The sequence below is a fragment of the Schistocerca gregaria genome, chromosome 2 (assembly GCF_023897955.1).
Source record: "Schistocerca gregaria isolate iqSchGreg1 chromosome 2, iqSchGreg1.2, whole genome shotgun sequence".
NCBI classification, from domain to species: domain Eukaryota; kingdom Metazoa; phylum Arthropoda; class Insecta; order Orthoptera; family Acrididae; genus Schistocerca; species Schistocerca gregaria.
In genome coordinates this window covers 952,541,212-952,565,774 of record NC_064921.1, presented here as the reverse complement: position 1 = coordinate 952,565,774, position 24,563 = coordinate 952,541,212, and the positions used below count along the sequence as shown (strand labels likewise).

Genomic DNA, 24,563 nt, shown 5'->3' with positions numbered 1-24,563 from the left:
TCCACAACCCAACAATTCTGAGCGCCCCATTGTGGCTGGTTATTGTGCCCCCACTGAAAAAAATTTCGGCCCTCATTGACCAACGCCTCCAACCAACTGCCCGCAATCTAGCCTTCCACATCAACAATATCAACCAATTCCTTCACCAGCTCTCCACCATTGCCACCCCTTAACCTCCTGGATCCCTACAGACTCCAAACCCACAATCTCATTCCTCTTATTCCTTATACACCTTATTAACTTTATCCTAACCCTCTACTACTTCTCCTTTGAAGAGAAAGTACACAAACAAATCCACGATACAGCCATGGGCACCTGCATAGCATCCTCCCATGTCAGCCTGTTTATGGGATCTGGACGAGACCTTCCTAGCCTCCCAAAATGGCAAACCCTTTGTTTGGTTCAGGTTCATTGATGATATATTTATGATCTGGACTCAGGGCAAAGACACCCTATCTTCATTCCTTCCCAACCACAACAAGTTCTTTCCCATCTTCTTCACCTGGTCCTCCTCAACCCAGTGTGCCACCTTCCTTGACACTGAACACCTCCTCTCTGCTGGCTCCATCCGCACCTCAGTCCACATTAAACCCACTGCCCATCAACACTACTAGTATTTCAACAACTGTCATCCCTTTACATAAAAAATCATAACCCCCCCCCCCAAATAGGTAAGGCATATAGGGCCGAAAATGTCCTTGACTGATTACAGTGTCAATTGGAGCAGGTTGTTGAAAGGCAGCCCTGTCTGCCAAGATAAAAGGCTAGCAGCTCAGGCCCAATCCTGAGAAGAGACTCAGGCAAGGACCGCATGTGCGGTGGAGGCAGCAGCATCCCCGCAGCATGGGACTGCTCCAGTGCTACCAGGGTGAGGAATGGTTGAGATGGATAGAGCAATTCCTTCTCCATGTATTCCCAAACCATGATCCCCTCACGTGCCCACTGCCAATGAGGAGCATGAGGGCACAGACCATACCGAGGGTCCTGGAGCTTGGAGAGAGGGTAAGATACCCATATGGTGGTGACCCTGCTGTCCGATCTGGGGCTCAGAGTTGGAGGCGGGACCAGCTGCTGATCATAACTGCAGTCACGATCAGAGCTAATTTGCAGTGTTAGGTCAACCTTGACGTCAAACAGCTAGGGCTCCCTGTGGCCTATGATGATGTCTGAGGTCCATGCACTAGTCGAGCAAGCATTCCCAGCCTGGGCAAGCTGTGTGGGTCATAGGAGGTGTGACAAGGTACAATGCCAGTGCCCATGTAGGATTTCAGCCAAACAGACCTTCGTTTTGGGTTTGGACTGATACGTCATGAGAAAGCTGTGCAAGGTCTCCTCGGTCAAAGACATCTGCAATGCCTTCCACATCTGTAGGTGAGGACCATCCCCTCAGCCTCTGAATTGGCACCAGAGTGAAATGAGGCAGTAGTCAGATAATCAATGCTGTTATAGCAATAGAAGGCCTTGAGCTGAGTTGAAGTAATTTGGACCTGCTCTCATGGGAGGTCCATGCAGGGCCATGGGAAAGAAAAAAATGTCGTGCTGGGGTTACCTGATTGAGGAGGCAGGCACAGCAGGAGTGGCACCTATGTTTAGTGTCGGTGCCAGTGTCAGGCCAGCAAACATACTTCTGGGTCAATGCCTTCATGCATGTGATCCCCAATGAGACACATGAAGTTGGAGGATGAAGGGCTGGAGTAGGTTCAGGATGATGATCCAGCATTCAGCAGCATCCTCCGTGGCCAATGTCAAGATGTCCTTCAAGGCATTGAGCTGATTGTGCAGTCAAAAATAATTTTGAAAACCCTCATTGGTCTGCATGGAAACAATCTCGGGGCACCCTTTTACGACTGCCAAAACACCTAATTTCACGGGCCAACCACCTAGGGTTTGTTATAACTGGTGGTCCAGGGCTCATCAAAGTGTTTTGTGATAGTCGAATTTCATACCAGAGCCAACAGAGAGCAGGACAGGGTGTCAGTATTGGCGTGCTGGGCAGTGGGGTGAAAATGAATTTCATAATGGTACCCACATAAAAATAGTGCCTAGTATTGGAGGCACTGTGCCACCTTATTTGAGAGTTTAGAGCAGTGCCCAAACAATGAAAGTAAGGGTTTGTGGTCCATGAAGAGATGGGATTTGCTGCCACATAAATACACATCAAATTTCTTAATGCCATAAATAATCGCAAGTGCCTCCTTCTCAAATTGGAAATAGTTAAGCTGTACTGCATTTAACATTTTAGAGGTGAAGACAATTGGGCACTCAGAAGTATCCACCAACTTGTGATACAAGACACCATCAGTGTCAACATCACTCACGACAGTATATGGCATTAGACACAGTATCACCTTGAGACTATCCTTAAGATGCTGAAGAGTCTGTAAATGGGGGGCTGACCACACAAGCTTGGCCTCTTTTTGCACAGTTGACTGAGGGTCTTGTGATCTATGCCACTTGCATAATACATTATTTTCCCCAGAAATGACTGCAACTGTTTAAGGTTGGTTGGTACTGGCATCTTTATGATCAAGTGTAGCCATTATATCTTGGTGAGCAAGAATGTGCCCGAGGAGACAAAGAAACTACACTTTTCCATTTGACAGCACTAGCCATTTTCCTGGAACAATTTTGAAAACTGATTCAAGGTTCTGGTAATGTTTTGCTTGAGTTGATCCCATAGCAATAATTATGTCCAGATAATTCATAAAGTGCAGAATACTGATCTATTAGGTTGGTGCGTTTGTATTGTTTTTGTTTTGAATATTGGTATTTTGGTTGCTATGGGTTTATTTAACAATTGTCATTTTTTATGTGTAGTTCATTGTTACTGTTTGAGTTTGTCACTTTTAGATAGTGAGTGGAGCTGTGGATGCTAGAAAATGGGAGTGCCAGGTGGAGAAACTGGAAAACTTCCAACATATTCTTTGAGTTCAATAGAGGGGTGACAGCAGTGGAGGCAGCCAGAAACATTTGCATTGTGTATGGAGATAATGCCATTGGACAGAGCACAGCAAGAAAATGGTTTTCTCATTTGAAGGAGGATGGTATTAACATTAGTGATTCTCCACATTCAGGAAGACATGCAGGGTTTGATGAAGATCGTTTAAATGAATTAATCCACAATGATCCACATCAGGGTGAATCTACCATCATGAGACATTTGCATACAATGGGGAAAGTTCAAAAATTGGGTATAGGGTGCTGCATGGCCTAAGCTGAAATCATATAAATTATTGGGTAGCCATATGTGCAGCTTTGCTCGTCGTCAATTGGCTTGTGAACAACATGGTCATTCCTATGCTATACCAGTACTGGTGACAACAAATGGTGTGGTTATGCTAACGTAAGGAAAACAAAGAAATGGTTGAGGCCAAACGAAGTTGCAATGCCCCTTAGAAAGACCTGTATGAATCCAAAAAAGATAATGTTATGCATCTAATGGAAAAGCAATGGTGTAGTGTACTACAAATTGCTTGCCCACAGTGTAACTGTTACTGCTGACATTTATTGTTAACCACTGACATGTATTGTGGACACAGTCCAAAAACAATAATCAAGAATACTGACTGAAGTGGTGCTACTCCACGAGAAGGCCTTCCTGTATTCTGCTACACTGACAAAATGCACTATACATGAGATGGGCTGGGAAGTCTTCTGCACCCACCTTATTCACCTGAACTTGCACTCTCAGATTTTCATCTTTTCTGCTCTCTATTGGACATCCTTCAAGGAATGCCTTTTCCGGATGAAAATTCACTCCAAACATGGCTTGACGAGCTTTTTGCCTCAAAACCACATGATTTCTACATGGAATCAAAAAGTTATCCAGTGCTGGCAGACTGTTGGAAATAGTGAAGGAGAATATATTATTGACACTTGAAGTCTCTGTTATGTATCTGCTGTATGCATCAACTCAATAGATATTGTTGATAAATGGCAGGCAGGTGCACCTGCAACCTCATATACCGTATAAGATGAACTACGTATTTCATTTGAGCAACTGACATGATGCCTCGTCAAGCGGCAGTTGGAGGTAGGCATCCTGTAAGTCTACCTTTGAATGACAGTGGATCCCTTGGCAGTTTTGCCAAAAAATCCTCCGTATCAGACAGGGGTTAAAGATCTCTGTTAGACTCCTAGTTAACAGTGAGCTCAAAATCACTGTGTTAAAGGAACCAGAGAAATGTTACCCTGGTGCTGAAGACATGTGTGTCCCACCTGAACAGTATTTTGTACCACATATGGTAGAGGGTGAGTGTTCCAAAACTTGGGCATCACAGAGGGCTTTAGGGAAATGTGAGCCATCAAGTTACATGCACATCTGAACATGGGTTCAAGGATCTCGTTATACACACACAGGATGTCCAGATCAGAAAATGGCACTGAGTCTGACTCTGTTTTACCTTGATCATCTACCTTGAACCCAAAACTGGTAAAGGCAACTAAGCGAAATATGTTAGTGGCATTAGAAAAGTGCACAATTAAGAAGTTTAACACACATTCAAGGCTTTTGTGCAGTTCATTGAGGAGAGGAATAGCCCTTACACAGTAAGGCAGGTTCCAGCTTGGTCCGCATTCCAGTGGAGGTAAACCAAACTGGTGGTACGTGTTCTCATTGATTAAAGACACTGCTGTGTTAGTAGTCCATTTGGAATGCTACAGGCTAGTCACATGTTGTCAAGTTCAGCATAAGCTTTTGCAGCTCTAAGAAAAAAAAGCTGCCTGCTTCATAACCATAACAACATGGACTGTTGTGCTCTTTACAAACTGCAGCTTGTCATGTCGCCATGGGCCACTTGTCAACACACAGTGACCAGGTGATCACTTCTGATGCAGGACCAGCAGCCCACTGTGTCATGTGGGCAAGAGTATGCGCATTACCACAGTCACGACAAGACTGAAGTTTCTTTTACGTGCGTGATAGACAATCAAAGCTGAGGAGGGAGAGCATTTCTGACTCGCCCAATCAACATAAAGAAAGGTTCATCCAACACTTCCAAAGACACAGAATAACCAACGCATATAAGTGCCTCAGATGACATGGTGATCCACACGACTGTGAACTAGGTGAGACTTAGAGGCAGAATGAGAGGACAATGAGTCAGTATCATAAGGTGACCACTGCTTGCAACAGTGATTAACAACTTAGGAAACTTGATGTAATGTCACTTTTAAAAGTTTGCTGAACTGCTGAAGCAACCTCGAAAAATTTAGTAATTTTACATATGTCACAAGACTAGGACTGGACTTAACTGAAGCTTTAGCTGTGACCTTGACAGGGCAAAGTACACAATCCTGTCTAAAATCAAAGATTCTGCGTAAAGAACTTTACAGTTCTGGCACTTCAAGCTGCACCTGTATGTGAGACTCTGCAATTCAGCCACCCAAGCTATATACGACTGTCCATGTTGTCTATGGTGATGTTGAAACTGGAGCCTAGCTGCACCAAGGTGTATCTGCTGACTGCAGTTTTCATTTATTGGGGCACAAAGGTAATTGAAAAACAAGTCATTAGTGTTTGAAGAGTGGTGCAATTTCTGCACCACTTCTTATAAACGACTACTAGAAGACAAAAGTAAATCACATGGATCACTGAAATGTTATACACATGGGAGTGCAAGTCAAAACACTGGAGGCAAACTTCCGAGGTCTAGGGAGACTTGTTGAAGGGAATGAATGGCAGTGAGGGCATAACCGTGACCACTGACTGCAGGAGAGCAGCCTGCTGTTCTTGCTGAGCCACAAAGTGTCTCTCTTGATGTGAAAGCTGTAAAATTCTGTACGCCTGGAGGCCAGGATACTAGCAAAGGGTATGAACTTCTCACTGAAAACATGATAGAGTTAGTCCTTGTCGCCAATAAAGTACATGTGCCTGATACAAGCAAATAATCTGTAAAAAAAGAGCCAAGGTTGTCATAAGCAGAGTACTGTATAAAATACCAAAAATGTAAGCCAAAGAGTCAATGTCCGAAACAGGGTTGGTATACAACTTGGTTATAATTAACACAGCTCACGTGGCATATTAAACAAGATTAAGTCATGGCCATTCGCTTAGCACTGAGCTGCTATCACTCACCCATGTGACCTGGAGGCCATACCTCTGGTTATGCCTGGCTGAGATCAACTGCTATCGAAAGTGCCCACCGATGGCATACTAAATAGTTATTACATGATGTGATTGTGCAGACACACCTACACTGAAGGGGTGGTTGCTGTGGTTGATGTTGTTGTTGCTGCTGCTGCCCGTACTGACCTATGCCCCCCAAGGGAGTGTAGAAGGGTCCTTATGTATCTTTGGCAGACATGAGCAGTTCTAGAAATGTGAAGCACATTTCTGTATTCTTGTTCAGCATAGTGTTTGAAACTGAAAGAAATGAGTATTTCTGGTTCTTTGATGACAAGTTTTTGTTTAAGATTTGATAGATGCAGCCTCTTTCACATGGTTTTGTATGATGCTGTCTTCTAGTGTTATTAGACTTACTGAACTTAGTTGTAACTATATTATTACTTTTAATTACACATAAACTCTGTTGAATTGACTGTTACAGTTGATTTTGGACTACATCTTCACAGTACTTCACCACCCATAACACTCTATAATTTCAAAACTTAACCATTTTCCATAGCTTGTTGTTGTTGAATATTATACCTGTGATATTGCAGTGCCTGTGTTGTTCAGAAGTATGACACAAAGTTCCTTAGGGGATATAGCCTACATAACAGATGTAAAAGTGCAAGTTGTAGACACATGGATAACTACATATGGAAGTTTGGGTCTGGCCATAAGTTGTTCTTGGATAGTCTAATGATAAGTTGATAGTTCACTATAAAGCGGGAAATCCGTGTTCAAATCCTGGTCCGGCTCAAATTTTCATTGTCGTCATTCCATTATACAGCTGATGGTTTTTTCATATTCATAACTGCAAATATGCATCATGTAATATTACATCTACTACAATTAATTTTAGAGTGCAGATGAGGTAAAACAATAACATGAATAAAAAAAAAAAACAACAACAACAACAGACAGATCGTGATGGAATCCGAACATCATTGAAGCACAGCAAGCACTGAATTTCAGTTATGAAAGTCAAAAACATGTGCTGTCTCTGCTAGTGACTATGTTTTAGTCTCAGAATAATGCTGTTGCCATACATCCCCCACCCACCCACCCTCCATCCACCCTACATTAGACCAGAGCTGAGGGAAAGTATGCAGAAGTGGGTCGACAGCAATGTTTGTTGTGTGTGGGGGTGAACTGGAGAACTGTTGAGGTTTGATTGTTGATTTCTCTCTTTCGCATGAAACTGTTCTCGGTTTCAGCTTCCTATCAAAGACTGAATCCCCCACATTTGTACATGTTGCAAGAAACTACATCCAGAAATAGTGAATATAGGGACAGAAGCCTACACAGGAATCGTAGGCTGCTGCCCCTGTGGCGTTGAAAACTGAGACTGTTGCTACTGCCGTTGCTGTGAAAACTGTTAGAGAACCTGTGCAGTGTTTGTGGTATTCTGCAGACCTGCTAACACATAATCATGATGTTGTTGCTGCTGTGGGTTAGTGATGGACGAGTTCCTTGTTTTAGAAACAGTTCCAAATTGTCCTTCAACTGTTTCAGTTACTACTCGTAGTTGAGCAGAGCACAAGTTTATTTTGACATGATTCAGCAGGAAGTAGTCAGCACTCAGTGTAGGTTTGGTGACAATTACTGATACAGAAGTCCACTTTAAAAGCCATCTGAAACCTGGGTAATCCACTTCAGTCTGTTTGTCACAGGTTGAAATAATTTAACTCTTGGCTGCTGCAAGCCATGACCTTGTCTTTGTTTGCACTACATAGCCAGTGGGTAGTGTGAACTGTAATTGTTGGTCAGCTCTCAAAAATTACTAACAGTTGCGCTGAAATTCCCCTTGTTGCTGTCATAAGTGATTTGTTGTGCATTGCTATGTGCGCAGTTTCTTTCTTCCTGCAACTGTTCGGGTAGACACAAGGGGCAATGCACTTTCTGACCTCGAAATTTGTGTGGTGCTAGTGCCATATCAGTGTGTATTTGTTGACAGGGTGGCTCATAATTCTGTAAACCCGTTGTGGGATGTTGGCCTCTCAGCTGCTGTAAGTGAGTATTTTGTTGTATGTGAGCTGCATTTGGAGAGCGTCCACAGAGTGTGGCAACATGCAGACTTGCTCCATAAGTGGAATGTGCTGCCTTATCATAGCAGGCTGTGGAATCTGTGCCCAATAGCATTGGCAGGTGCTCCCATTGCGTGATGATGGAAGTGGTCAATGTTCATGACAATGGAAGTAGTCTCTGTTGTAATATCACTGAAGGATTGCATCACGAAACACACGCTGTCATTTTGAAGTTGTCGGTAAATTTTAGCCACAAGGCCCAGTTGAGTGTGCATGTCACTTTTACCATTGGAAACCACTGTGGTCTCTACTGGAAGTGGCTGCTGATTAAACCAAACATGCCACAAAGTTGCATTTGCTTTGTCAGTTTTTGTAGTGTGAGGATGTAAGTGACACCAAACTTCAGAAGATGATTTGTCACCGATCACTTCACTGTACAGTGCCCAATAGATATGTTGATCTGGATATTTAAACACTTGTTGCAAAACACTGTCTTTCAGACATTGGTATTTACATTGTTACAGTGTGTTATGAATAATGTTTGACACTAAAATTTTAGGAGGAACCTTGACTTTGTTGCATGGTGTGGATGATGGGTGAAATGATCAGAAAAGGCACGAAACCTAGTAACCCAGATAATATTCCAAATGATTTTCTGAGCTGTTTGTGTGTGAGGATCATGAAGTGCACTGTCTAAAACAGTAACTGATTGTCACAGTAGAACATTGGAATCTGAACAGCATGGAAGTACAATGAGCACAAAAGTCAGAGATACACACTGTCTCTGTCAGTGACTATGTTTTATGCTCGAAATAAAGTTGTCACCAAAGGATGTTAGTGAGCTGTAAATGGGGAAAGGTAGTGTGGGGGCTTAGCAATTACTTGCTACCTTTGGCAGTGGAACAGGTACTGACAAGTTATTATATGTGCCTGTATGGATAACAGGTCATGAGAAATGATGACACTTTGAAAGGGTTACTGCTGTGTATATTTGTGACATGCCATGTGTAGTGGAAAGTGCAGTTTCAGTAGCAACTATCTCATTATATTTGTACAACCAGTTGTACATATTTAAATCCCTTGTTCCGTACTGTGTGTGTAAGATGGCAAAGTTTTGTTAATGATATATTTTATAATTTCTTTCTTTTCTAGGGACTCTCAAACTGCTCATCCATCCAAAACATATCATTTAATCAGAGTATTATTGGCGATGATGGTTGTCAGTTGATTTGTGATGCTGTTAAAAAATTAAGAAATGTCCATTCTTTGAATATTTCTGCATGTGAGATTGGTCAGAGTGGAGGTTACTGTATTTCTCAGTTACTAAAGGTAATTTTCTTTACTAGTTCTGAATTCATGATTTTCAGAAAATAAATGTTTAAAATTTCTTTCTTACTGCTCTTGTTAAACTAGTATAAACTATGAGCAGTTGTCTTAAATCACTAACAAAGCATTTCAAGATTATCCGCGGACCTAAATATTTATCATATTCTTCCATCAGTTTCATGCCTGTCCTCTTAGAAATTACACACATGTTCTCTAAGAATTCAGGTGCACTTTGAATTACCTCCTGAACTGATCGTTGAATGCTGTGTCATCTTCATAGTGGTATTCTCGGGTCTATAGATAAGGATGGTCAGACATTTTTCAAAGCACGCAGACACTAGTGTATTTGCACAAAACAAAAATATTTTGTTTATCTGCTTAAAATGATGATAATTTTTGTGTTTATCTAACAAAAAACATTAATCAACTGATCCATGATCAGTGATATATCATTTATTTCTACTGTAGGTGTTTGCTCTGAGCAGTAGTCTGTGATTGACCATGTAGATACAGAGTGTGAAGAGACAACAGCAGTGGCCATAGTTTTTCTCATCAAATGGAGAACACTGAGTGAGTGGTCAAGTGCACGTAAAACCCACAGAAGATATGTTCACCTAAAAATATACTTCTATCCTTCTCATAGTTTTGTGTTTGAAAAGAGAGAAACAAATAATGCTAAAATAAAGGCCAATTGTCGCTTTGAAGAGGCAAATCAGTCGAACATTTGCAGCCATAAACATGCATTCAACTAAAATTCAGTCTTCTCCAAATTTTGTGCTTTATGATGAAGTACCTTGTGCTGTACACTATATCACCATTCAGTCAAGTTTTGCAATTTCCCATTCCTGATCCCATAACTATTCTGTGTATGAGAGTCAGTGTTGGCACAAAGTTGACAGTGAAGCTGGTCAGCACAGCATAATCAGTTAAAATGAGATCTCAGTACACTTGTCAACAAAAAGGAACCAACAAAGTATGAAAAAATTTTACATCTCGTCGCCAAAACACTGGATGTTGTAATACCAGCATTGTCCCAGAAAAAGTTATAATGATTCTGTTTTGGTGTTACAAGAGGAGAATCTTGCTTACCTGGAAGAACTATTACCTGTAATGACCACTCAAGCTTCTGACAGAGTACCTGAAGCTAACAGTTCTGCAGAAACAGTGTAGTTTACTGCCAGAAATACACTGCCTGGGAAAAAAGGTGAAGCACCCAGAAGACAAGGACAGATGTCAATGTAACTTCATACAGATAAGCACTATCAGCAGGTATTTAAATGATTAAATAGCAGTTCTCTGTGACAGGTAGAATGACCGCCAGTGTGTATTAGGTTGTTTTTTTTTTTGTGTTATTACCATGGCTGGCAGGGTATATGAGTGGTATTAACAACGTCAGATGTTGAGTGATCACTGTGGAGAACACTGAGACACGCATGCTCATGTGCGACGGCATTATCAGGGCCTGACAGTTTGAAATGAGCTTCATTGTGGGTTTCTATCTATCTGGCTGGTCGAATCATGTAATATCCAGATTTGTGGGGCATTTGAATGCGACAGCAGCCCAATGTCATGGACTCCACTGGAACGTTAGGGTATGCATACTCATCACCATTTTTATGACCCACATATCTAACCACCACAAGGTAAGATCACCATATTGTGCACTAAACACATTGTAAGCCTCTTCACATCAGTGCCTGTCATACGAGGATAAGTAATGGACTCACTGCACCATTCTGTATCATTCTGGTCCACTGGTCGGAGACCAGCAGTGTGGTCCTTACTCTCTACCTGCTTGATCTTGAACAATCAATTTTCAAAATTTTGGACTGCTGAAGAAAGCAATTCCATTTTTATGAAATTAACATCTAATAATTCAACTAAGGGAATGAATCCTGTCCACATAATCATGAATCCTGCTACTCCATCATGTTGTGTCATATTATGTATCTTATATTTTATGGCCAAATATTGTATTTGGCACATCTCTGCTAGTATTTTATATCTTCTGCAATATATCACAAGAAAGTAATTTTTCTCTTCATGAATCTTCATTCATTTCTTTTTTTGCTACCTTTGTGCCCTTTTACCTATATCTTTCTTGCCCGCCATTTATGTTGGCGTGTCCCTATCATCCTCCATCTCATAGTTTCACTCTGCTCTATAGGCCTCACTTTTTTCTCTGCTGTCCACATCCTCCGTAAATGGTTTAGCAGCTTAGTACATGACTGTCATCGATTAGTTACTTCACCTTAATACTTTTCTTATGATAAAGTCATTAAAAAATCCGAGTTGTAAAATAAAGACAGTTGCAGCTGAAACGGCTACTAGCAAAACAAAATACTGCAACTTGAACAAAGTAAAAAAGAAAGAAATTTAACTGAACACATTCATCTTGATGGGTACAACCTAAAATCATAAGACTGTAGACCCAGTAAGACACAAGAGGTTGTGTGTGTGTGTGTGTGTGTGTGTGTGTGTGTGTGTGTGTGTGTGTGTGTGTGTGTGTGTGTGTGTGTGTGTGCGCGCGCGCGCGCGCTGCGCGTGTGTGTGTGTGTGTGTGTGTGTGTGTGTGTGAAGGTTATGCACACTTATTTTCCAATTACATATTACATTTTGTGGAGAACCTAATGTCAGAGTTAAATGACAACTGGGTTCAGTTGTCCCATGCCCCCTCAGGATGGCTAGTTATACCATTAGATAATGGCCTAGGGAACCGAAGCAAGTTGCGGTGGTTTAAAATAAAACATGAAATGCAAATGGTGCTGACATTCTTTTTTTCCCCGAAACCATTACCAATGCTGAAGAATCAGCACAAAGATGTTCCACATTCTGGACAAGAAGTTTCAATCATGTGTTACAGAAAAATTCTCTATTAACGATTGAAAGATGTAGTGCAATAGATTCTGACAATTTGCAGTGAGCTGGCTGTAAAACCAGTAGTTAATGATTTATCTCACCATGGTGATCAGATGTTAACAATAAAATATGATGACTTGTCAGGCATAGACCACAGAATCAAAAAAAAAAAAAAAAAAAATGACTCAATGACAATAGGTTTTTTTGAGAAATTGAGGTGTTCAGGCGAGAAATTTAAAAATCAGGTTGAATAGATGTGAACTTTAACCGTTAAACATATTACAACAGCACTTTGTCTAGCTTCCTCCTAAAGAAAACTAGGATAAAACTGGACAGAAACAAGCACAAGGAATCTGTAACTTTTGTGATTAAAATTTCTTTGTGTTAGGAGAGGAGAGCTCTACCTAATTTAGATGCCAAGCTGTAGTCAGGAGTTGAAACTCCATTACCATCAGTGCTGTAAAATTTCCAAGCCTGGAACTAAAAAAAAAAATAGTACTTTTTGCTGGTGAAACAAGCATAGGAATGAAGAGTCTAAACTCAGCCCTACCAGACATAGCTGAGATGGCAGTTAGAGAAGTCTATATGTAACAATCTGTCTTAATCTCACAAAGATGCATATTATAGGATTTTGAACAAATAAAAATTACCTGTTAGTCCCAGAAGTAAACATTAATGGCCATACATGAAACAAAGCACTCCATGTAAAATCCCTTAGGGAGCAGATGGATAACTAATTAAAATGGAGTCGACCCACAGATAAGATAATCAAGATGATCATTCAGTACGTTTCATGCTTAAAAGCATCTCTCTTTGTGTTTATGTACAGACAAGAGTATTCGCTCATTTTGCATATTTTCCCTTCTTGTCTTGTGGAATTACCTTCTGGAACAGTGAACCTATAGTAAGTAATGTGTTTATTCAGCAAAAGTGTGTAAATTAGGTAACCATGCAGTTAAAACTACATAGTCAGATTGGAGAATGCAATTCTATTTTTGAAAATATTTTTTTATTCACAAATATCTTGATTGCATTGTATGAATTTACAATAATTTACAGGTTCCAGTACTTATGAATCATCAACAAAACAATAAACACACAGAAAAGTCAAATTGCAAACTTACTATTAAATTTAAAGAAATTAAAAAAAAGTGCAAGATAAAGAGGAAAATAAAAATGTACTCAGTATTCTGTTACCAAAGTATCACGTCTAGAGTCACTTAATGCTCATCTTGGTCACTTGACATCAGTTGTTGTGCCTGCCCATCCACCATAATGATAAAATGTAACAGTCATATTTGTAGAGAACACATAACCACACTTGGCTTACACATGCCGAAAGTATAATATAAAAAGAAATTTTATGTTTAAATATTATAATGTAATGATTATTTTTCACTTCTTTTAAATAAAACATTTTATAAGCATAACTTTGTGTAGTATTTGTGAAAATGTTCTAGATATTTATGTTGTTGGTGAACACACACGTCTGAAGTTTGCAGTGAATTTTTTGCAAATGTTGGGCAATAAGTGTGTATTTTCAACTAGTAAAAATGTGCACCTGGACAAAAAATTAAAGAAAAATCACAAATTATGATGTAGTTTGTGTAAGGATGCAATTATTCTATTTTTCTTAATTTCAAATTTGTAACTAATTTTTTTCATTTCAATTTAATTTAATTCTTTAAATGACACAACCTATCAGTTACATTAATAAACCGTAACAGCTAAGCTCATTGACTTTCTAAGTGATAGTTGCCACTAATATATTTAAAATAAATATCTACTAGCCCTTCTCTAAAGACCCATTGCTTTTTGGATGTTAAATTCTAACATTGCTTTTGATTACCTGGTATTGTCATATAGAGCTTTTTGTAGTCCATCTGTTTTGTTTAGTATCAACAACTGGAGAGATATTCAGAAACATGGAAAGAGGCTCTACGATATCGTATTGTTGATGTTGACAGAATGCCTGGAATCAGACGTGTCAGTATCAACAATAACACACATTTGGGTGATGCAGGACTTATGTATTTAGTAGAATGCCTTAAAGATGATCTCTGGCTCAAAGGTAAGTTTTATTCTCCACAGAGATTTAATACTAATAATAATAATAATAATAATAAATAAGAAGAGGGAAGAAATGATTCTTTTATTTCAGAAGCAGTGACCTATTGACAGAATAATTTTTTAACACTGGTAACAATAGAGAATTAGATATAGTGATCAAATTACTTGCACCTTTAGTTTTAAAAGAACCAGACATTTACAAAAAGGTTCTTCACCATGATTGGTAAAGAACAGGCACTCAAGTGAAATTTCCATCATTACGAAAGAACAAAGAGGCACTGTGGTTAAGGATGTGCTTATAGAAATGAGGAGCTGTAGGGACTGTGTCAGATAAGCCATCTGAATGTTGGAAACAATCATGACAGTGGAAAACATAGGACAAGGTTTGTTCAGCTACGTTTGTGAGCCACTGCTTTATTTGGAAAATGGGCTCTTGAGCGATGAGCAGAGTTTGTAGAATAGAAGTAAAGGACTATTTATAATTCATTTTACACAAGAATTTCAGTGCACACATGTGCCCCTCCGCCTCCCCCCTTTCAACTCCTGGAAATGAACAGTGCTTCTAGTTTTCATGTAATAGTTATGTATATGATTAATATAGTAACAATTTACCCAACTTTTGAGTCAGTTGCTTGTTTCCTCAATCAGGGCTCCTTAAGACAAAATATAACTGACAAAAATGGTACAGAAAGCTCAAAGAATAAAAATAGTACATAAAGTTAATAGGATAAAAAGGGTACAGAAAGTTCAAAGAATATCTAGCTCTTGTAATCAAGTGAAAATGTAACAGATATTTTGAGAGGCAAGGACCTTATGATGGGAACAGAGGTAGTTAAAATGTGTGTATGTGTGTGTGTGTGTGTGTGTGTGTGTGTGTGTGTGTGTGTGCGCGCGTGCGTCAAGACGAAGTGCTGGTAAACACCAGATACTAATGGCAGTTGAAGACCCTGGTAGAAAAACATGTGAGGCAAAGGTGGAAATATCATAATGCACATGGAGTGCTTGCTTGCATACAATTTTGTAGGGATTTCTAAGTGCAACTATGTATTAATCTGTACATGGTTAAGTCTTTTGTTTCCGATCGCGCCTTTGTCTGAATAAACATGGACTAATATGAGTCTTCCATTAAGTCATCTAATGTCAAAATAAGGAAGTGTGCAGAATCATAAGGAATTGAATGCCATTTGAGGAATGCCAATATTATTTTCATATGTAGTTTGGTGCTGCAGGCTGCATGAAGACTGACTCCGGATGTTTTGGTGGTGCAGTTATTGCTGCCACTGTTACATTCTGGTAAATGAGAGTTAATCTTAAAACTTCAGTCTAATTTCACAGTTGTGCAGCAACAACTAGCACAATTATTAGATGCAATTTGTAGCGAAAAAGTTAGGGTTACAACTTGTGAAGCTTTCTAAATCAGAAATAAATTCAGGAGATTCTGCAAGTCAAGGACATTTGCTCTATACTTTTGCAACGATGACAGTGTTTTGAACTTTGTGGACAAAACATTAACATTACTTGTTAAAGGCAAATGATAATAAGCCAAGTATCGAGACATTAAAATAACAACATTTCCCAACAAATTCAGAAGAAATTTAGCAGTACAGGATATAAGGTATAGTCCAACAGTGGAAAGGAATGAGTTACTTTGTAGTCATGAGAGGGGAATTTCAGAAAGGCGCAAATTGTCTTGAGCGATGATTACCTGGTAACTAGTATCTTTAAGTTGAGTACAGTAGTGCAATGCTCAGAAATGTTACCAAGCTCAGCAGTAGATTAAAATTGTATGCTGCAAAGGACTCTGAGATTGCAAAGTAAGAGAGAAGTAGTGGTAGATTTAACACTCAAGCAGGTGCACCTATTTATAAGGAGCACCAACCACAAATGAAATTGTTTTGCACCATTCCAGTGTTGTTTCACAGTTGCAGACCAATACCTATTCTTTCATTATTGCTTCAGCTAACACAGTGATCAATTGCGTTGCCATAAATCAAAGTGAGCAGGGGTAATAGAAAATAAACAGCAAGCTAGGTGAGAAAAAACTTACATTCCATTCAAGAAATGTCCATATTATGACCTAGAAGCACAATCCCCCCAATAAGGTCATTGTCTATGAGATAATTAGCAATTGAATAAGTGGTTGAATGGTCTCTGATGCAACTGAGCTGTTTAATGCTTCTGATGGCTCCTGACAATGGAGTAACACTTGTCTGTGGCAAAAGACTGATATAATTAATTTCATTATTGTTTAATTAAACAGTGCTTTAGCTCATATTATGTAAGCTTATTTTATCATTGTTTAATCAAACTAACATTTAACAGTTGGTTCTCACCATATAGTGGAAATACTGGGTCGCAGAAAGGAACAACAAAAAGACTGTCGGAAAGCTACCTTTTGGTCAACAATGCGCGCGCGCGCGCACACACACACACACACACACACACACACACACACACACAAGCGCAACTCACCTACAGTAAATAAAATATTCTGGGCTGTGGTCGAAGGGATTGCACTTTAAAACTCGACATTTCATCCCCCGTCTGTGGAGGACATTTTCAAGGGGGATGATAGTTTTGTTGAATGTCCAATTCACACAGTGGCTTGCTACTGACTACAGTAAAATTCCCCATCTGCACAGTGGTGTGATGTCACGTTTTGAATGAGCGCAATTGGGTGTTCTCGACTGCCGTCATCTGCTGTTACTATCAACCCATGTTGGAAGACTGGTACACATCTTCTTCTGCACGGGAATCCAATTTCACGCTCTCCCCCTTCCTATTGAAATTCCTGGGGTGTTTTACAATCACTAGGGTCTTAATAGAGGACTACTTCTATCGAACAGAGCACGCAGAAAAGTCTGTTCAATTCAGTTGTACTGGTACCAAGATTGCTAAAGGTGCACAAAGAATGTGTTCCTCTAAGGCCTATAGTGAGTGCTATTGCTTTGCCTACTTATATGATTGCAAAGTTCTTGACAACATTATTACAACCGTATGTGGGCTGATTGGATTCATATATCAAGAATTCAGTACATTATAGCAGTAAATTAAATGGCATAGTGCTACAGCTGGAGGACATTAGTTAGCTTTGATGTGGTGTCACTATTCACTATGATTGCACTCAGTGAAGTTTAGTAACACCTGAATTGGATTTTTCCTCTGTTGCAGAACTGTTTAAATATTGCCTCACAACCACGTATTTAAAATGGAACAAAGAGTCCTATGGACAGACGGATGGCGTCGCTATGAGGAGCCCCTTAAGACCAGTTATAGTGAACTTGTTTATGGAAAAATGAGAGGAGCAAGCACTGAAAACTGGAAACATGAATCCAAATATTTGGTTCCATTAGTGGATGATACGTTTGTTTTGTCGCGACATGGCAGGGAGGAACTGGATCATTTTCACAAACATCTGCATGGGATCAATCCAAAGATTCAGTTTACCGAAGAGGAGGAGGCACATGGAAGATTAAATTTTCTTGATGTGCTAGTTTTCAAGAAAGAAGATGGTAGCTCGGGCAACACAGTTTACTGAAAACTCATACACTGGGATTCGAACGATCACCCACAACAAAAGTGAGGCATCATAAAAATGTTGGCAGATAGAGAAAGGCAAATCTATGAACCAGGGCTGCTTGACACAGAATTAAAACATCTCACCAATGCATTGCTCAAGAACAGTTATTCATTTGCTGAGGTGAAAAGAGCATTAAGACCATTGTTTGGTAATCATAGTGATGCTCAAGTGCTGGTGAAATCGGAAGTTTTCCTACTATTCATTAAAGATGTCACTAACTGCATAGGAAAAGCAGGTTGTCACAGTAATTTACACACCCACACAGAAGATACAAGATCACTTATAATTGGCCAAGCATGCTCACCAACTGCTGGAAAAAACTGGAATTTATTGAACCCCATGTAGATGTGGGGAGGTGCACGTGGGCACTACAGAAAGAACTGTCAAAAAACAACTCAAAGAGGACAAGGGCAATTGCAGAAGAGCGGAGACCGACAGATCAGCTGTTGCAGAATGTGCTTTACAGCCAGGAGACCATCACATTCAATTTGGTAGGACTCAAGTACTGGTAGCCACAAGTGGATACCACAAAAGGCTATACAGAGAGCCCAGGAATTTCAATAGGAAAGATCAGGGCATGAAACTGAATGAAATTTGGATTCTGGTGCTGGAAAAGATGTGTAGCAGTCTTCCACTGACAGTAACAGCAGTTGACAACACCCAACTGATTCAAAATGTGCAACCTCACGCCACTGTGTGGAAGCTTGCAGAAGCAGAATTTTGCTGCAGTCATTAGTGAGCCAGGTTGTGAATTGGACATTCAACAAAGCTATGATCCCCCTTGAAAATGTCCTCTGCAGATGGGGACAAAACATCGGGTTTTAAAGTGAAATCACGGCATAGTAGCCCACAATATTTTAACTGTGACAATTACGGCCATGAAAGTTTACATTTTGCAACTCACATACACATGATCACAGTGTTTGGCAGCTGGAGCCAGACTGCGTGGCTCCAGCTGCCAGGGACTGTGGTCATTTGTGTGTGAGTTGAGTTTGCATTTGCATAAGACTGTGTGCATGCATGTGTATGTTGTTCATTTTTGAGAAAGGCCTTGTTGGCCAAAACTAACTTGCAGACAGGCTTTGTGTTGTGACTTTCTGCGACTCAGCATCTCCACTATACACTGAGTAGCGACTATACTTTTCATTATATTGTTACTTTCCATCTTGGATTTTCAACTGTTTAATATTTAACGGTGATTTTTGGTCATACATGTTTATCTTGTTTTTCTTTATGCTGCATGCCCTGCTCATCTAGGGTGCCTGCTCAAGGGTTAAAGGTGTGAAAGTGCTTCATGAGTCATGTGTGCATAGCTTGTGTGGTAACAATATTGCCTGCTCAGAGTAGTGAATATTTTATTGTGCAGATCACTGAATGCTGGCCACAACAGTGGATCTGGAAATATGTAAGTTATTACTGTTGACAATTTATGATCCACCAGGAAAAAATATCTTTTATTTTATCAAGCAGCTGGAGAGCATGTTAATCTTCCACAGTAAAATTTATTTTCTTTCTTATAATAATGATAGAGGTCACAGAGTTATTGGTTTCCAGCTTCGGGTTATTTATCACAGTTTAGTTCCCATTAATGATTAAAAGTCATAGAGCAACAACCGTAGATAACTTATTTCTGTACCCATTTTCCTTTAATGATTCATATACAGAAGAGGTAATAAAAGGTTGTGTGTGTTTGTTTGTGTGTGTGTGTGTGTGTGTGTGTGTGTGTGTGTGTGTGTGTGTGACTGGCTGGTTGTTTTTTTTTTTTTTTTTTTCCTCCCAAAGAAGGTATTTATTATTGTTTTGCATTATGTCTTGCCATACCCACTGTACTAGCCTACTTGTTTATCGTACTGTTGCCCTCACAAGTTAAGTGTGGAAGACCTTAAGCATATAATGCACTGCTGTCTTGTTTGGGTCTCTCACGTCCAAACAGTTTCGTGGCCACTCCATTGAGGGTTAAGGGGACATGTCATCATTGATAAACTGACTGTGCTGGAGGTTGCTGTTCAGCAGGCTTTCCAATGCAGCATACATCACAGAAACTTTTTGATCCTGAAGTGGCCTATAATACCACCTTTAGGCATAAAATAATTGGACAACTCCATCTCTGGGGAATCTAGGGATGACTACCCATCTTAATATGGTGCTTCCTGTCAAGGTGCTATTTCAGATACCAAGTTGAGGAAGCCCTGTCAGACTGGTTTCATTAGGTTAATGGTATCACACAAAGCAGAATACTATATTTAACCATGTTTATCATCACCATTGACAGTATCATGTCCACAATAAGAATGACATTACAGCAGTAGTCCTAACAATGAAAGATGTGAAGTGGTTCCTGGGCCTACCACACCTAAAGGAATTAAAAAATGTGATGCACTGAGATTATTAAGCATTCCAAAGTCTTTGCCACAAGTCTTGGGGAGAAGACAGTTCTAAAAGCCTTTCTTGTGTTTCTGGCTAGGCTACTCATCATTTAGACTTATACGTTTGAAGACCACTGACACTACCCACTGTGAGGCGATCAGAGTGACCACAGATGCCTTCAGTGCCAAACACACATTGAAGCATCTGTGCTGTGCATGGTAACATCCGTTGTCCACTTCAACAGCAACCTCTCATAGTGTACGCCTGTAGGTTCTTGTCCGATCGGGACAGGCACCGGTGTTGTATAAAATTGAATTACTGTCCAAATTGCAGTTCTCAGATTGGACCAGAATCACCTACTGCTCAGTTTGCTGATGAGACCCAAGGCTGTTTTTCATTCATGAAATACAAAACTGACTGTACTTTTAAAATCTCAATTTATAACATTTAAAATTAGCACACTAACTATGTGCCAGTCTAACCAGGAATATGATCTATACTGTCCTGTAATTTCTCTTTATTGCTTGACAGATGAGTTCTACACCTCTGACACAGAGGTAAACTGCAATCTTGAGAGTGCTGGTGTGGATGATACATATCACAGATATTGTCACACCCTGAATGCATGGCAATGAATACCAGTGCTTGTGGAAAATCAGGTAATGAATTTGTGGGTTTACCAGCCAAGGCCTGCACAGTACATACATTGTGACACAATGTAAAGTGCCCCCTACACACAGTGACTTCATTATTGAGGTACAGAGCCAGGCATTGTTGGCAAAAAGTGATTAACAAGTTGTGAATGGTAAAGCAAACCATCAAAGTCCTATTAACATGTCTTCATATTAGACACTGTCCTGTGAATCATGGACTACTTCTTCAGCTAGAGGTCCCATCAGTTTGCAGTGCTTATGGCATACCATTGTTGTAGTCCAGTGCATGTAAGAAGTTGGCAGAATGGGGAAACACACAATGCCAAGGTGAAGTGTACCACATGATGCCTTAGCAAATAAAATAATTCTGCCATGTCTGGCTGTAGCACGTGCTTAATGATATTTTAGGTATGGTGGTAGTATTTAGCCACTGCAGTGTTCCTTACAGCAGGCGTAAAGCAAATAGTACAAGTATTATGTTAAACAGTGACAGTTTCCGAAGCATAGGTTACCAGGCGTATAAATTTCTCAAGGAAGAATCAGAAGCAGAAACAGTAGCTTGTTGTGACAGTCACCCTAACATTTACAGTTACCAAGGTTGCCAACAGCTGAAATATGTATCGTGGAACAGAGACAGAGAGTGCACTGGTGATGCTACAAAGTATTCTTATCCTCTAAGCAGAATACATCATTTAGTCGCCATCTTACTGGCAGACCACTATGCCATAGTGAGTTGAATAATTTATTTGCCGCCAAGAGATCAGCTGTAGAATTATTTGTGGCCTTTCTACTTTAGGTGACAATTCAATAAATATGGTATAGGTTTTAAAATATGAGATGTCAGAACTTTTCCTTGAGATAGAGCATAAATTTTAACTAATATCAGAATGGCTGGCTCTTTCCCTTTTTTATATCAGCAGTTAGCTAGCCATATGCATCTATGAAACAAATTTAATTATTCTTATTTTGCTGCTGCACTTGGTAATGGTCAACAGGTCCAAGTTTTAAATCTCTTTTATTTTTGTATCTTTGGATAGAAAATTATTTTACCTTATGGCTATTACTGTTATTTTACACATTCAGAAGAAAGATTTTGTTAGTTTTATGAGTGCTAATAACCTCAGTATTGAGCCTCCTTAACTCACATCACCACTACCACCACCACCACCAACAACAACAACAACAACAGCAACATAGAATACAATGGAAAGAAAACAGCTACACATCTTCAGACATCTAGGAAATATTATATTTCTTTTCCACTATATTTAATCCTGAATGGTATTTATTGCTGACAATTAACTTCTCATGTTCAGGGTTCACAGTCATGTAGAATTTTTTTAAAGGCATCATATTTGCTGTTGAGTGGAGAAATTAATTATTTCACTCAATTTTGGCCTTCGAGGCAATTTCAAGTGATGCTGCAGAAGATTTTACTTCAGTACACATCAGACTTCAAAATCCTCTGACACATGTCATCATTAGAAACTTGAAAATGGCCCAAAGTCCGAAATTGCAATAGTGAAATAAATAATTTCTGCACTTAACGGCAAATTTGATGTCCTAAAACAAAAATGAGTTTCAGTTGAACACAGTACAAGGACTATTCAAAAAGTATCCACCTATGAGTTATAAAATCAATCTTTCATCAGATACAATTGTTTGGCTCTAGTCTCCTTCAAACTAGTATCCTTCAGCTTCTACACACCTCTCCTAATGCTGCTGCCATTTCTGGAAGCATTGCTGGAAAGCCTCTTTTGGTATGGTATACAAGAGTTCCGTCAAATTCTACATACTGTCTTCCCTTGTTTTGAAATCTTGTCCCTATCAGAGTATTTTTCAGTTTAGGAAAAAGCCAAAAGTGACTCTGTAACTGGGTAACAGGGAGGCTGGCAAACCATGGCCATGTTGTGTTTGGTTAAGAAATTCTGAATTAATTGACACTGGAGTCAAAATAGACAGTCAGCATGACATTCACATTGCTGTACACCTGCTTCGCTTGTTTGGGTCTCGGAGATGATAGATACTTCCATTGCAATGACTGGAACTTTGTTTCTGAGTTGTACACATAAACCCAGGATTCATCACTAGTGATCAGTGAGTTAAGAAAATTGGGATTGCTGGTCACAGTAACCTGTGTATTCTGTTTGATCCTCAAACAAAGTTCTCTTCTGCTCTGTTGTTTTCAACTTTGGCACAAATTTTGCTAAGGTCCTAAAAGTTTCATTACAATGGAATGAATGGCTCCAGTACTAATTTTAACCTCATCTGCAAGTTCTCTGATAAAACATGATTCCGTAACATTGTTCTGCTTTTTCTGTCACACTACATAAAATCCAACGACTACCACTTACACCTGTTCTCTTGTCAATGGCTAGCCAATGACTGATTGTTTCTACATTGTGAAAAAAATGAAGCAAATGCAGTACATATGACTACAAACATACAGAGCATAAGCATCGCAATACCATTGTTGGTTTCAACAATAAAAAAATAAGGTTGGATATTTTTTGAACAGCCCTCGTGCAGCACAAAAAATAATTTCAGCATAGAGTTTCCTGTAACCTTATACAAGGTATTCAGTAACCTCCCATTAGACATGAATACATTAAGAATACCTGTAGTTCAAAAATAAATGGAAAATGTACCTTTTTACCTGATTATTTATGGTCAAGGATGGAAGATCAATGTTAGCTGCACAACAGGTGGCAGTATTTATTGTAAATTGTGGAAACAGTCTCTATTCTTATGGCAACTAGGTAACTTTTTATATCATAAATATCAGTGTGACTGCAAATGTCTGCAGCTAGTAGGAAGGAGATAACAGCCATAATTTGATATGAAAGAGAAAACTACTAACTTTTATTCATAGTACTGTCTTTTGTGCTGGTTTGTACTGCACTTCACACAGCTTGAGTCATCACAGATATGCCATAGTAGTTAAATAACAGCTTATTGTTAGTGCAGTTCTAATAGTCACTTCTAATTGTTTTGGGTACTTAGGTCCATCTACAGCACAGAAGAGATACCAACAGACTTCCAGAAATGTATCATTGTTCCTATGCCAAAGAAGGCAGCAACTACAAAATGCGAACAGTACCGAACTCTAAGCCTAATGTCACATGCATCAAAAATTCTCTTAAAAATAGTTCTGAAGAGAATTGAAGAGAAGGTGGAGGATATGCGGAGTGAAGATCAATTTGGCTTCAGAAGGGGACTGGGAACAAGAGAGGCAATTCTGGCACTGTGACTCGTTATCGAAAAGCAATTACAGAAAAATAAACCAACATATATTGCCTTTGTAGATATGGAAAATGCATTTGATAATGTTATCTGGTAAGAGATGTTCAGAGTGCTGAGGAAAAGTAGAATAAAGTACAAAGACATCCGTGTGATACTCAGCTTCTATAAGAATGAGGTGTCAGTGATTAGGAACTGTCACCATGAACAAGAAGCAAATATCAGAAAAGGGGTAAGACAAGGCTGTGCTCTCTCTCCTCTTATATTCAATGCTTACATCCAGGAAGCTTAAGTCCAAGTTCAAGAAACTACTTAGTTGGAGATCAAAATTAATG

General features: G+C 39.5%; 1 protein-coding gene across 1 annotated transcript in view; it reads left to right on the top strand.

Annotated features, from left to right (window-relative positions):
- Nucleotides 1–24,563, top strand: part of LOC126335425 (centrosomal protein of 78 kDa-like) — a 122,452-nt gene that overhangs the window by 42,802 nt on the left and 55,087 nt on the right. The window contains exons 4-5 of the mRNA XM_049998702.1: nucleotides 9,286–9,462; nucleotides 14,215–14,389. Coding sequence (XP_049854659.1) covers nucleotides 9,286–9,462; nucleotides 14,215–14,389 — 352 coding nt within the window. The remainder of the gene's footprint in view (nucleotides 1–9,285; nucleotides 9,463–14,214; nucleotides 14,390–24,563) is intronic.